Source organism: Mesitornis unicolor, unplaced genomic scaffold, assembly GCF_000695765.1.
Source record: "Mesitornis unicolor isolate BGI_N332 unplaced genomic scaffold, ASM69576v1 scaffold2189, whole genome shotgun sequence".
Classification (NCBI taxonomy): Eukaryota; Metazoa; Chordata; class Aves; order Mesitornithiformes; family Mesitornithidae; genus Mesitornis; species Mesitornis unicolor.
Window position 1 is genome coordinate 80,127 of NW_010205034.1, and position 14,718 is coordinate 94,844.

Here is a 14,718-nt window from a genome sequence, read left to right on the forward strand (position 1 = left end):
TAAGCTGCAAGGTTTAGCAATCACAGTGCAAACTTAAACTTGTACTTAAAAATAGGGGAAATATTTTAATTTTTTAACAGAATGGGTACCTGTAGGAATCTGGGCGTACAATCTCCCTCATTGTAACAGCAATGTTAATGGAACAACAGACTCTTCTGACCGGTGTCTAAAGTTTCAGCTGCTTGTAAACCAGCACTGTGGGAAAACTTTTAGGTGGCTTTAAAAAACCTCTTATAAAACAGCAGAAAGCTCATAATTTAAGACACTTCAGTGGAAGACAAAACTTCCTACTGATTATCAGAGGTATTTTGTACTATATCCAAAAGGTACGTAAGATTTCTCTCAGAAATAATGTCTTCTATTCACACCATTCTTGTCAGGAAAGCGCCTGGACATTTATTTTAATAATTAAGTGTCAGGTTTCAACTACATTTGTGATAAATAACATTCACACTAGAAAAATGTTTTTAAAGCGTCAAATAATTTAGTCTTATAAAATAAAATAAGCTTGCAGTGGTTAAATTGCCTTTCCACACAAAGTTTTTATTAGTGTGTGAATATGCTATAAGCCTAAATTATAAAGATAATATAATATAACCCATACTTTTGTAATGAGATAACCACTGGATTGGAACTCTTGCCTGGCAGCATGCTAGTCTCTTTCTTTCCCTCATTTCATTTAATTACGAACTTGAAATTGGACCAGCAACTTTTAAACAGCTGTTTAAAAGCCTTGTTCACAAAAGCGATCTTGTTTTTCACACGAGCATCAGGCTGCCCCTCTGCAAGGCTGCGAGGCTGCTGCCTGCGATCCCATTCTGCTTCGCAAGAGGCATCCTGGGTACCCTGTCTGCACAGGAGAAAAAGCACCCAAAAGCACACTGCATTACAGAACTGAGAGCGGTTATATGCATTTTGTTTGCTATTTACTTTACTAGGATATTTCTTACTCATCATCTTGAAACCCCACATTGCTGTCAAATAAATACCGTTCCATATAATGGTATCCTCCATACCCTACAGCCACAGATAACAGAGTCTTCTTTGCTAAAACACATTCATATCTGTGGCTTACACCTTTCAGCACTTTTTACTTTTATCCAGACTTACTGATTGACAGCATTGTCCGGTAACCTAGCACAAAGCTAACTGCTTTCTCAACAACCTTGCACAGCTTCTTGAGACCTGGCTGACAAGACTCGATCGTATCAGCTCTGACTCAATTCAAAGCTCACCCAAGTCTTTGGGTGTCCCTTTCCTTGACATGAGCAGGTTTTGTATCACCTCCACAGTTACTGAAAAGTTCCACCCAGGCTTCACCTCTCTGAACAACGCAAGACTTCTACCTCTGAGCTTAAAATAGTGCCTAAATGTTGAATATACAAGTGATAGGCATGTACATGTGTGTGTGAAATGAATGTATAATCCACCCTCTGAACACCGCAAAACGAAGAGTTGTAGAATAAATGTCAGCCATTCCCTGCAGGGTTTTGCCAATAGTTTACAAAAAGTGGCAAATTATTTTGATGTTCACTGTAAGGTTAGCCACCTTGAACTCCTTTGGTGCCTCCTTGCCTAGAAATTTCACCTGTGCTATCTAATGCAGAGTCACTACACAACATTTTATAAGATCACTCAAGTGCTTACGAACAAGGATTAGAAGTTGCACATGCATATGCACAAACCCCATCTAATTTGTTTAAATTATTTCAGACACTAAAAAAACTCAATTCTCACCAAGAATTCCTTCAGCAGACAAACATGAAGAGCAGTGGCAACCTCTGAGTAGTGGGAGATGTCAGGAGCTTCTGTAGCTGCACTCCAGACAACTACAATTAAGGTGCCAAAAGTACCTCAGGTTTTCCGAGTAAGTCTCACCTCTATTCTATTGAATTCAAAGGAAGTGTTACCATTTATTTCAAACAGGACCAGGATACCACCCCTGGTATGTTTTGGGGGAAGTCGGATCATTGCAACAGCAGCAAGACTTTGCATCAGAGCAACAAAGAGAAATTCCTCTCAGCTTGAGACTGAAGCTGACATGAACAACACAGGCTGAAGGAAGTTGTTATTTCTATTCAAAATTCTAAACAGCTGTTTTCAAGGCAGATTAAAAGATTTTTCAATGTTTGGATTCAACTCAAGAGCTTTATCTAATGCATACTTTGTATTTGAGTATTTGTTGAATTAGAAATTTAATAGAGCAGCTGAGTATTTTAAAATCTTTTGGAAGATGTGAAAAAGGGATGTGAACTCTAGCACACCCTGTAAAACATAAATTTCTTACCAAAAGAATATGTTATTCATGTGCTCTGTACATTAGGTCAATTATTACTCACTTTCTTTGGAGAACAACCAAGTGCCTCCACCCTTTATAACAGAGCACTGTAAGCAACTGTAGTAAGAACAGCAGAATTATTCTAACACATATTGGTGGCTCAGGCTGTAGCTCAAGAAGGCTTCAACAATAAGAGACAAGGATGGATTTGCCATAATCTTTTTTTTTACCTTTAAGAAGGGAAAAAATTAATATAGACCTCTGTAAATAATTTCAATTTCACATAAATGGGGAAAAATTACAAAAGGAACACTTTAAGTTTGCCCTCCAATTTAAACACTTCTGTTACTTAATGACAAATTTCATACTCTGTCACATTTCATATTCATTCCGATACCAGTACTCCTTCCACTGCATATCTTCCATTTCCACTAACCCAATTTAACCTCTCACCTTCCCTGCAGTCAGCAGCTGCACAAAACATTTGTTTGGTACTGACAGCAGCAAGTGACTGAAGTGCCAGTGCTAGACTTAAAATGCCCTCTAAAAATACAACTTTCTGTACTGAATTTGGAACCCAGTTCGATACAACTTGTACTGTTGGTTTAATATGGTATCACCGCTCATGGAGCCATATCTTGTTGGGTTCCTGCTGGGACCCAAGAGCTGAAATAGCACAAGGTTTAAATGCATGGCACTTCATTTTGCCCAGCCTGTCTCAGGCCAAGAGAAGCATTTCAAATTATTTAGATAACCACACAGATTAAATACCCAGCAAGATAGCTTGCCGAGTCATTCATCATGTGCCATTCCTGGACCGTGCTTGTGTCTCGCAGTGTTTTGAGTAGAAGGGCCGTTCAGATGAATGGAATGCACATCTCCGCTGAGTCTCCCTTGTCCAAGCGGCAGCCTCAACTTCTCAACGCGCCTTCAACGCTCTCTTCCCAAGATGTGTGAAGCTATTAGGCTGGATCCCCTCTGCCATCTTCTTCTTGCCTATCTTTCCCCCTCACCTGCTTTACCCTCTCCTTATTTCAGTCCCTCAAACCGTGCTCTTTCAACTCCTTTACTCTTCACCTCAAGAATCAAGTATCTGAAATAATTCACGCTGGGTGCTGCAACTCAATTCCAGACATAGTATCTGCATCATTAAATTCTATCTTGTCTTAAAGGTTGTTGGAGCCCAAGTAATCTAACATTTACCCTTCCTTCACAGCTATGTATCACTCACCTCTTTTCTAACTGCCCACTTCAATGGTACATCTTTTTGCCTTTAAAGCCTGCAACCTAGAAGTAATTTTTGACCTCTGGTTTCTTTTGAAGCCTGTATTAACCTGACTGTAAAGCTGTCATACTACCATTTTACAGATCTCTCCAAGTTACCACCCATGCTGTCCCACTGGGACATGGAGACTCTCATAAAGGCTTTCCTCATATCCCAGCAAGACAATTATAATTCTCTAGTTTTACTATCGCCTCTCATAAACATTTCAAGCTCAAGTACTATTCTGTCACTGTACTGCTCAACTGAACTATGGCGTCTGGACACCTCAGTGTCTGTAGTTCCAGCACAGACACTGGTCCAGTGGCCCTTGAAGAAGGAGTTCAAGGTGGTTTGCTTTAAGATCCACGTTAATGGCACTTTGCAGAAAGTGCACGGTATGCTCTTTGCACTGCATGCTTACTGCTTGGTGTCCTGCTGCAGTTTTCAGAAACTTAAGCAGGCAAAGGAACTTTTAAGATCCTAAAATCTCCCGTCAGTGAGGGACCCAGTTTACTCCTAAATCTGGTGAAATTATCAGTCAAGGAGCTAATGGGTCTCCCCATCTTTTTGTCTTAAGCGACAAGCAGGTAAGCACAGCCAGTGTCAGGTGCAAACAGTGCCTCTGTAGTTACCAGTGTTACTAGGAGTTAAAACCATTCCCTTCCTTATCCTGCACCCCACGAACCACTGTAATTTTGTCAGTTTATTGTATATTTTTAAACTAACTGTTCCATTTTTAGAATTTTATTAGGCAAGTACACTAGGAATTATCAGCATAACACGTGCTTTCATTTCACAGCACTCACTCAATCGCTGCCACAGGACAAACACCCTCTGGGCAGCAGAACACACAAAATGCAAAACACGCAGGATTATGAGCGCTTCAACAAAGCACCAAAATTGATTGCTGTGTACATAGAAACAAAAAAGAAAATGGTAAGTCTAACAAAATACCACTGAATTTATTACCACTGCTGCAATGCCAGCAAGTACCCTTCTCCTGCTGCAGCACAGCAGAGCAGGAGCTTTGCCCTACGCTGCGCGTAGTGGTGCAGGGTGAAAGCATCAGCCACAACTTCCCCAAGGACACAAGAACTGCGAACACACAGGTTTCTGCTAAGCTCCTGTTTCCCTATGACTATCAGCATCTCTGTGTTGGAAGAAAAAGCACTAGAGGGGCACAGCAGACCACTCATCTCAAGGAGTAAATGGGGACAGTTCTGAAACTCCTGGTGATCGCTGAGTAAACGTTGCAAAAAACATAAGTGACGAGGACAGGGCCATTACAAAACATGACCAAGATCGTTTGGTAAACCAGGTCTGAGTTCAATGCTTTCTAAAAACAGTCACACACTAAGCCAGACATTCAGGATCATTTGGTAAGCCAGGCCTGAGTTCAATGCTTTTTAAAAACAGAGTCACACACTAAGCCAGACATTCAGGATCAAGGAAAACAGTGCAGTGGCCACCTCTTCAGAATGGGACCTGTAATCTGAATTACACCACCAAGAAATTATGCCTATAGCACAGCAGACTGCAGTTACGTTAACCTACCTGTGCCAGTAGAGCCCAGCTAACATCCACAGCAGACAGACAGTAAATGTAACAGACCACAGTCAAAAAGCAGGTGCTGACAAGATTTCGTATTTCTTTTCTTAAAATATAAAAACATGTGTGTGTATGTGTGCACGTACACAGGTGTGGACGTACACACAGGCACTTCTAATAACTTTCATGCTTGTTTTTAAGTACTTATCCCTAGCCTTTACACATCTTCCTACAAGGAGAAATACTGAGTTTTGTTTTCTTTACATAAGGAATTTCCATCTTTTTCCAAAAGCAGTTTTTTTTCTGGATAAAGAGTGCAAAGCTATGCTGTTTTACAGCAGAGCAGAATTTGGAGAGTGATCTTCCTCTCAGGGCTCCTTTCTTTTCAGACCTTATTTAGGCCTCTCTTCTTTTCCTACAGCGTTTCTCTAGAGTGCCAAACCGTACAAGCTGTCACCAAAAGAGAAAATATTAAAACCACTCAGCCATTATTCGTGAACTTTTCAAGGCCAATTGGAAGTGTGAATGTGACTGTCCTTACAGCTGCTCTTAGGTAGTTGTTTCCTACAAATTTTCGCAACTATTATGCTGAAACAGAATGAGAGATCTCTTTCAAACAGTAACAGTTTACTTTAGAGAAGCTTTAGTTTTTACAGAGATTTCACCAAGTCTGTTACAAATAGGTGGTAAGGAAACTGACATGTCACAAAAGAAGCGGACTGACCACTTTGAGCACCTCTGCTTAAGATGTATTTTCATTAGCATTTTGCAGCTGACCTACATAGGAGAATTGTTTACTTGGACATAGCCCTGTCAGTTTATCCCTGCATTAGGTATGATCTACGATGTTTCTAAAGAGGCTTTCTTTTCTTTGTTAGAACTGACTACGATGACAGTTTTAGATCACTTCAAAAAACAAAGGAAAGATGAAGTCCGTAACACAAACCTGACTGAGGTATCACACATACTGACATCTGACGTTTTCCGTTTCAACTGTAGCAACAATTTTCAGCTTACCAGTTCCATAAGGTTAAGTTCTCTGCTCCATTTACTTGTTCGCCGTATCGTGTTCAACTCCAGGAGTAACGATTTCAAAAATCATCTTTTTTGAGTAAAGCTCCATGAGAAATTAGTTGTGCTCAGCTATTTTATGTTCTACAAGTTTTGTGGTGACCCAGGTATCCGTATCGTGATCAACTCCAGGAGTAACAATTTCAAAAATAATCTTTTTGTGGAAAGCTCCATGAGAAATTAGTTGTGCTCAGCTATTTTATGTTCTACAAGTTTTGTGGTGACCCAGGTATCAGGAGGCAGATTAAGTTAATACCACTAAGAAGAGAGCAAGAATGGCTTGAAGACATCCATTCTGAGGCCTCAAATGCAGCACTGCTGCAATGACAACCCACATCACCAAAAGCTGACTCAATCTTTCCGCACACACAAAAATCTGACTTTCGTGATACAACACACCAGATTCTTCCCAGGTCTCCCCGCAGCTCCGCAGAGCACAGATCTGGCAGCGCAGGCCATTCAGGGAAGTCACATCTTTCAACTGCCTGCACTGTGTATATGAAAGTCCTATCTGTATTAATGTAACATCCCATAACCAAACAAACAGACATCTTTTTATAGCTTCAACAAAACCTCTCGATGAAAGCACCGGCCTCAAGTCCTCATTTATTAAGACACTGCAAGGCAGACCGTGAGCACCATGCACCAGCGAAGCCAGCGCAAGGCTCAGCCCCTGCCTGCAATGAAAGCAGAACTGAATCTCTTGGCTGCCAGCACACCTGGAGGTGGGTGTCAGACTCAGTAACAAGGCTGTCTGCAGTACCACAACGATCTCACCGATTCTCATGAAAGTCCCTTCAGTGTCCTACATGCAAGCATCAAGTCTTACAGATTAGAACAATGCAGCTATTTCGTTCAAATGTTTGTATTATAATTCGTATCGAAATACGGGCTCCTCCATTTGCCATTAAATCTGTATGCATCTCCACTGCTACAACTAAAATCAAATCAAATCAAAACCAAGTCCAAATAATACCTTAGTGCACATCTAAAGGTCAGTGCCCTTAGCAGACAGTCAAGAAAGCATGGAGATACAGAAAGGGCTGCCAAGTAATTGAATGAAAGCTCTGGATTTGGATTTGTTTGACTGAAATCAAAATTCAATTTAGAACATGTAGATGTTCCGTTTAATGTACAAAAGTTGGAGCCCCCACATCTCCCTAGAGACATAAGCCCGTATGTACTGAATTATTTACGGATCTTGATTAAGCTTCAAGCACATATCTGAAGAAACGTTTTAAAACTTGTTATTTTATATTTTGAGATACACAAATCATAGAGCAAGCAACACAGGACCAGTTACAGGGTTTATTTGCAGAGAGCAGAACAATGGACAAAAGCCTTCACATACACAAGATCCTAAAGATGCTTTTCAGCATTAAATAACAGACTGAGTTCAGTACTGAGTTCTGATCCAGAGATCTATTGATTATATTGTTAAGTACTAAAAACCATCTTAAATCACACACAACAATTCTGCAGAGACTGACTTCTCCACCACTAAGCTGCAGCTTCAGTTTTTAAAATTATAAAATTCCTCATCTGTTTGTCTCAGTCTCTTTTATAGAAAAGGTAATCCAAGACACTGATGATGATCTTTTTGTTTTCAAACTGAAAGATGTCACAGGTGGCAACACGTATTAACACTATTTTAAAGGCAGTACAATGTCGCCCTGTGCCTGCACATCCTTATCTTCAGCCTGAAGCCGTTTTTCACAATCTGTTCTTGCTGAGGGGGGGACGGTGTGAAAGAATCCTCAATTCCAGGCCTTCGAGCGGAGCCCTCGTTTGGTTTGCCGCTATAGTGCTGTACATGCATCCATGTTACAGGGCTGCAGAAACTACATGTCTATGTCAACAGATGTGTTTCTTGGAAGACAGCTACAGAAACCAAGTTTATTCAAATGTTTGCCAGCTACCATATGCTGCAATACTACTTTAAATGCAACATAAGGCTTTGGGAACATACTTCTACTGCTATCTACACTTTGTTATTTACTTTCCATTTAGACTAAATACCAGAGACGGGGCACGCTAAGGGGTGCAGTGTCCTCTTTGTGAAAACATTCTGCCCGTTGTAGTATTTAGAAAGAAAAAAATATACACAGCACTACGCTGCTCTAGATCGCTTTCAGGGGCTGCGCTTTCATAGAGAGGCTCTGGGAAAGATATTTTCACATGTGGCATTAATTCTGGGAACTTTTAATAATGGCCAAATATAATTAAAAATTATGCAAAAACTCCTGCCATGAAGAGAGCAGCACAGAAACGACTCTGTTTGAAGGAAAAGCAATCATTTGCTCATATTCTAAGTCCAGAAAAAAACAAAACACACGTGGTACGTTTTTAATATTTGAACTGCATCAGGCCCAATTCTGCTCCTATGTGAAGCGAGTGGCAAAACTCCAAAATGCAGCAGGATTGAGCCCCTGATGTTGTCACAAGCATTCAAATAAACAAACAGGGCTGTAACGCATTCCAAGCTTCCACTGTGTTCCACTAAATGGATCCAGAGAGAAAAAAAACTCACCACATTTCATTGCATTTTTGCAACACAAGGATGACAACAATGGACAATTTCGTATTATTCAGAATTCACCTTCTTAAAGAGTCATCATACAGCTGTCCAGAGAGAAACAGATTCAGAGTCAAGAAAGCTTTTATGCACAAGTTTAGAGGAGGTAGTGCTACCAAAGCTGGTAGGGATGTCTGATCTCCCTGAGAAACTAACATTACTTCTTCCTCTGGACTGTAATAAAGAGCATGACATAGGGATGTTTTCACATGTCCCAAATGTGGCCGTCTCACATGGCCAGCAAAATCCCCGGGGCTCTTACAGACAATAAAAGGAGCCGTCAATATTCTGAATCATCCTCACGGGAACATAAGTTAAGTCTCTGCTCTCAGTCTCTTCAATGACTCTAAAAGCAACTGCAGAATCTGTAACCCACTCAAGTTATTCAGCATTAGAAGACGAATGGCATACAGATGATACCCAATTTTTAATCAGTAGGGGAAATTTTGCTTTGCTTGCATCTTCATTTTCTGTTACCTGTGATTTCTTTTCACTATGACTAAATGATGCATTAGAAGCTGAGTGCACCTCTCAGATCTTAACTGATTCTGAAAGCTTGAGCCAAAATCCAGCGAGGCCCTTAAGCACTTGCACAATTTTAAGCATATTGACATCTCAGGTTTGCATTTAAATGCGTGTCAAAGCCCATCACTGGATTGCAGCCAGAGAACTCAGCACCTTCCAGAAGGGATCCTTGAAGTTCAAATTTTAACTGAGCCAATACCCATGAAGTATTTTCCTTTCTGGACTATGTATTTTATATGTGTCTGAAATAGCTGTGGGAAGCATTTCCAACTCCACCAGACTTTTACTGTTTAGCTTATGTCAAGTTCACCTTTTTGATGAACATTATCGCACAGAAAAGCCGGGTCTGTTGTACTCATGATATACCTGCATGTACTTGACAGCATGCCCAGGAGGCCTCCCCTGCTCCGGAAAGGTGCCAAACACCACACGCCACAGCTTAGGGGCCAACGATACATCAGTTCCACTTCTGACCGTGCTCGTCATCAATCCAGCTCTGACAGCGCATATCTCACCAGCGACAGGGTACACACTCCCAGAAGATGAAGAGGAATGCCACTGATAACACTGACCCTAAAACCTCCTCTTGCTCATGTTTATAGTGTTTTATGCCATCATTAACACTTCTAAGACACACAAAAAAGCAAACTGTGTGCCAAAACTGCCCAAGGCCAGCTGCTACCCTCCCAAAGAATGACTGAATGAATACATAAAAATACTCATGCCACAGATTTGATGAAGTTTGCTGCACTGGGAAAGCAGCAGGTTTTTCACCAGATAAAGCCCTTCCATTGTGCATCTGTTTGAAGCTACTGACCTACACAGAAGTCTTGCAGATCTTCATTACCAATATGGTCAGCATTTACTGAAGTAATACCAATCAGGCTAATTTATACTACAAATATGGACCAAATGTATGGAAAAACTACTTAAAACAGCAGACACAGAACCACACAACTTGCCTCTGGATGTAAGAAACCGACTCTCAACCACCTGCAACATTTGAATTGTTTTCCATATCAGATTACTGGAATCACCCCCATGAATTTTGTTGCTCAACACTGTTTTATTGAAGACAGTCCTAAGCTATGACATATGCAGCAAAAGCTGGAATATCCTTTGGTCTGCGACATACGTGCCACAAACACTCCGTGACTGTTACCATTAGCTGATGCTTGCAGAGAAAAGCACTGCGTGATACGCAGCAGTAAATTACTTGCATCACTGTTAGCCTGTGGCATGGCATAACCTAGAAGTCAAACCACAGCCAAACAGATGGAGAATGTGCCTGCCACAAAACTGTATCGCTTCACATTACATTTATATCCAGAAATGGTGTTTTCACAACAATCTGCCTCTGCTGCTCCCCTCTGAAACAGGATAGTTTAAGAGACTATTTCTCTTGAGCAATGTCCTTCCCCACCGCCCCTCCACACACAGAGATGCTTTGGTTTTGTTTTGTTCCTTCACACACCACCTTTTTTTTTCTTTCTTTCTTTCTTTCTTTCTAATAAAGACACAGTTCTACTCTACAAGGCTTGAATCTCGTCAGTTTACTGGACAGCATCCATCCACATATACATCAGAAGCCCACCAGGGAGTGTCACAAATCCACATCACTTTCCAAAGCTAGATTCAAAATACGGACCTCTTACTTAGCTGACAGATGTGTAAAATCATATGTAGCCAGACAACTCCCTAATGACTACACAGGTGCATGTGTTGAACAATGCAAGTTATTCTGACTAAGATCAACATCAGCTTATACTTGAAAAGCTATCTTCATAAAAAGTTTTTCTGATGGCATAATGTGATTCTGGGACCAAAACCCACCACACCCTTCTTAGTGGAGGGGAACATATTAGCTCAGCTAGGTAGAGAGACTGCAGGAAATCTCTGTGAAAGCAGCCAAACTTCAGAGGTTTTCTAGGAAGACATGACTATCACTTGGCCTCAGTACTGCAGTAAGCATTAGCCAGAAATACTGCAGCTCATTAGCATCTATTTTCTCTTTTACTGATAACTATAGAATCAAACTCATCTTCTAAATGAAAACTGCTGCCCATGGATGAGGCATAAACAGTTACAGATTTCCACCTCAGCTGTGCTCAGTAACATCCATGGGAGTTCATGATTTGGCTCAAACATGGCACCAGCCTCTCACTCCACCCAATGCGAGGCAGCAGCCCTGAGGGACAGGACTGAAGCTGTTAGCAGGCTTCAGCCTCAATGCTTGCCCTAATGAGTCAAACTGGCCCCAGATCTGCCAACATAAAAGCACCATTGAACAACCTTCTTCTGAACTTGCACTTTACACCTCCTCACTGGACTGAAGGCTCAAACCCTTCAACCATGGAAAACAAGCAGCCATTGTTTGAAATTCAAAGCCTTTGCAGTAATATTCAGTACATTCTTTACCTATAAAGCCTTTATTCTCTTCAATTATTTCAATCTTTATTCAGAACAGAGCTACTTCTCAACCTTCAGAAGAACTTCCCTGTCAGTTTGAACTACTTCTATAACACCTGAGTGGACAACTGGCAAGACTTCACACAGCGCCAACACAGCAATTTTATCTGCTGTAGGGAGTGCAGGAAGTACCTGGTTCATCCTACCTATCTTGGATTCCCCAAGATTTGCTGTTCTGCATCACCCACCTACGCTGCCCATATGGAGAAGTGAACCATCACTGCAGGTGCAGCACTGACAGCCGCGACCACCTGACACACTCGCTGACTGACACTTCATGGGCTAAGCATACTCCCTACATGCAAGCCCAAAATCAGGTTATTAACATCTATTTTGTTCCAGGTTCACAGATATGTAATGTAAACTATTGTAAGACTGGTATGTATGAATTTCCAATTTCCACTGATAGCTCGAACAAATAAAAATGTTTTAATCTTAATACTACAAAATTCAATAGAAGGATTATACCCAAACACCGTTCACTATCTCTCAAATGAACCATTAAATTGGTTTAATAACCCTGAAAAAAATCCATATACCAGATTAAGACAGTTGGTATAGCCGTTTCTTCATCTGGAAACAGCTATGACTCACCATGAAAGCTAAAATTTGTAACAATAAATCTGCACAAAATAGAAAGATGAATTGAATAAACTCTGCCGCAACAAAGCAGCCCAGAGACAGAGGCAAGATGCTGCTTACCATTGGTAAGCAAATATATCAGAGATACAAAGAGCTTTTCTGATGACTTAGAAACTGAATCGAAGTTTGAGTAAAAACACTTAGCGATATTTTTTATGTGCCGCCTCTTCTATTGGAGTGTTTTCATAGCAAAAAAATAAACAAAAGAAAGGCCTTAATCAGTTGTACGTGTGTTTCATCCTGGCATCTGTCCTTATGAAGTTCATGTATTGCTCAAAATGCTACTGAAAATTTATTTTCGTTCTTAAGACTAACAAAATCAAATCCAGTCGATTCAACTATAGATTGGAATAGGTAAAGGCTCCACAACCCTACTGTTACAGTAAATAAACAGAGATTTTTGCCCTGGAAAAAGAAAAATACATTTGGTAAAGCTACCGTGAACCAAAGAACCAACCATTAAAATCATACCAATCAAGGCGTGTGATATATACAAATCACAAAGAAGATACGATTGAATATTTGATTTTAAATCAATGCTAAAGTTTTCTTTCTCAAGAAAAATGCCGTTTCGGAAAGCTGTTACCATTTTAATTTGTGTTATTCCATAACTAATATCTCCACAACTTTCTTAGACTGAAGTTTTCCTTTCAGTAAAGATCCATTACGTTGCATTCCACAAAAACATTAATTCTACTTTAAAGTATTCATAGACAGCAGTAAGATATTACTATTCAAATATTTTATTTCATATTACTCTTTAAGTCTTTTCAAGTTACCATTTAGCAAGCTGGAACATCACTTTTTTCCCCACTGTTTTAGGGCACGTACCTCTTTCACACTGGGGTCCAGTAAAGCCATATGTACAAGCACATCGGTTTGGAGCAACGCATCTCCCTCCATTTAGACATCCATTTTCACAGACAGCTGTATCAGAGGGAAGGCAAAAGTAATCTTTATTGAGCTATTTCCAGAAATACATGAAGGTATGTTCTTGACCAGCTCAGGTCAAGTGGTAGACACGGTAAACACAGCAGGACAGGATACTTTATTTTCCAGAATCTACTTGTAATCTTTTCCTGTTTCCTGGCCTTATTAGTATCATGAATTCATCTTTTCAAGGGAGCATAATGTAAACACAGTAATAATCACAGCTTTTCTGGCCTCTCAGAGCCTTTCTTCTTGGGATGGCTAGACAATTCTGGAACTTCAAATTAACATCTCTTTCAAACTTTCAACAAAGAAACACAGAAATAGCAGAGACTGCAGATAGAGGATGCAGAAGAAAATTTCACCTCTAAATCCTCAGAAGTTTTCCCTATTCAGAAGCAAATTCAGAAAAGTGTTTGTTCCTCTAATGCAACCAAAAAACAATCCAGTAGTAAAAGACTGTTTGATGTTAAATAATTCATGCTATCAACTGGTATAGCAAAAGGTAATCAGTATCTACCCTAAGTTAATCCAACATATCCTTGCCCTGTACAGTGCTGTAACTAGATTCAGACCCAGTTTTCCTCATAATAAACTCCAAAAGCAGTTGCTCTCAAAAATAATTAGAAAACAAAACTTTTACATGAAGAAAGGTCTTTTAAATACAATTTGATGCTCATTGAGCAATGTTATTCTTTGTTCTGTTTCACATTCACTTTAGTAGAAAGAAGGTTTCCATTTATCCTCTTTTATCCACTTGATATCTCACAGAGAAGGCAGAAATACAATTCTTGATCCTTTCACCATGTGATCCTCTTCCAGATTATTAGGGTAAATTCCTGGTCCCACTGAAGTTCATGTAAAGTGTGCCATTGATTCTGACAGAGCACAAAAGGTTTTCATTAAATGAGCTAAACACATTTTCTCTGTCAGACCAATAGTTCACTAGACAGCAACATGACAGCCCTGGTTAAAAGCTGTGTCTACAACCATATTTGAGTTCCTGCACAGCATTCCAGCCAAGAGCAAGAGACCACCAGAGTCATTTTGGGAGAGATTTCAAGCAGTGGATCCAGGAACGCTGTTGGCTCAGGACAGATTGAGGAAATCAAAAATATGTCGATCAACTCTAGTAGGACATCAAAATGGGCAGAATTCCTAAAGCCTATTAGCTGAAGCAAACCCCTGAAATTAAATCAAGGCTTTGTATTAAAAAGCTTAATTTTGTCTCTAAGATGAAAACTGAATCCCATGTAAACTCTACATGTATGGCCTATTGCTCTAGTGAGTGGAAAGCCCCAGAGGTCAATGGAAATTGTGGTAGTGTGAGAACTACAGGATCAAGTTATATCCAATTATTATGAATTCACATGATGTTTATTTTAATAGTCTTGATCAGAAAGAATTCACTCGGCA

The 14,718-nt window shown here is 40.2% G+C and overlaps 1 protein-coding gene across 1 annotated transcript in view; it reads right to left on the minus strand.

Annotated features, from left to right (window-relative positions):
• The window catches only part of LOC104545962 (fibrillin-1-like), a gene marked incomplete at its 3' end in the record, with an annotated part of 102,873 nt that overhangs the window by 80,002 nt on the left and 8,153 nt on the right, over positions 1 to 14,718 (minus strand). Inside the window, exon 4 of the mRNA XM_010191232.1 lies at positions 13,204 to 13,299. Coding sequence (XP_010189534.1) covers positions 13,204 to 13,299 — 96 coding nt within the window. The remainder of the gene's footprint in view (positions 1 to 13,203; positions 13,300 to 14,718) is intronic.